The 362-nt window shown below is 71.8% G+C and overlaps 1 protein-coding gene across 1 annotated transcript in view; it reads right to left on the bottom strand.

Annotated features, from left to right (window-relative positions):
• Positions 1–322, bottom strand: part of GPR50 (G protein-coupled receptor 50) — a 44,380-nt gene extending 44,058 nt beyond the window's left edge. The window contains exon 1 of the mRNA XM_010568931.1: positions 138–322. Within this exon, the coding sequence (XP_010567233.1) occupies positions 138–312 (175 nt within the window). The 5' untranslated portion in view covers positions 313–322. The remainder of the gene's footprint in view (positions 1–137) is intronic.
• Between the last annotated feature and the right edge of the window lie 40 nt (positions 323–362).

Below are 362 nucleotides of genomic sequence, written 5' to 3'. Positions count from 1 at the left end.
GCGGAGCCCCGGCGCGGTGCGGTACCGTGCCGTGCCGTGCCGTGCCGTGCCGTACCGTTCCGTGCCGCTCCGCTCCTTGCCGGCGGCAAGTTGCCAGCGCGGCCTCCCCGCCTGCCCCGCTCCCTCCCCGCTCTCACCGGCGTTCCGCAGCTTCTTATTCCTCAGCACCGAGAGGATGACCAGCGCGTTGCCCAACACGTCTACCACGATGGTGAAGATAAGCACGGCCGCCAGGGCTGTAGCCGCCCGCACCGACGGACCTTCCTCCAGCCGGCAACCCGGGCAGCTCCCGTTACTCCCCGGTCGCTCCATGCGCTCCTCGACCCGCTGCCGCCGGGGCTCCTCCTCCTCCCCCTCCTCCT

Source organism: Haliaeetus leucocephalus, unplaced genomic scaffold (assembly GCF_000737465.1).
Source record: "Haliaeetus leucocephalus isolate CR32 unplaced genomic scaffold, Haliaeetus_leucocephalus-4.0 Scaffold262, whole genome shotgun sequence".
Lineage (NCBI taxonomy): Eukaryota > Metazoa > Chordata > Aves > Accipitriformes > Accipitridae > Haliaeetus > Haliaeetus leucocephalus.
Note: the sequence above shows the minus strand (reverse complement) of the source record. Positions and strands in the feature narration are given on the sequence as shown.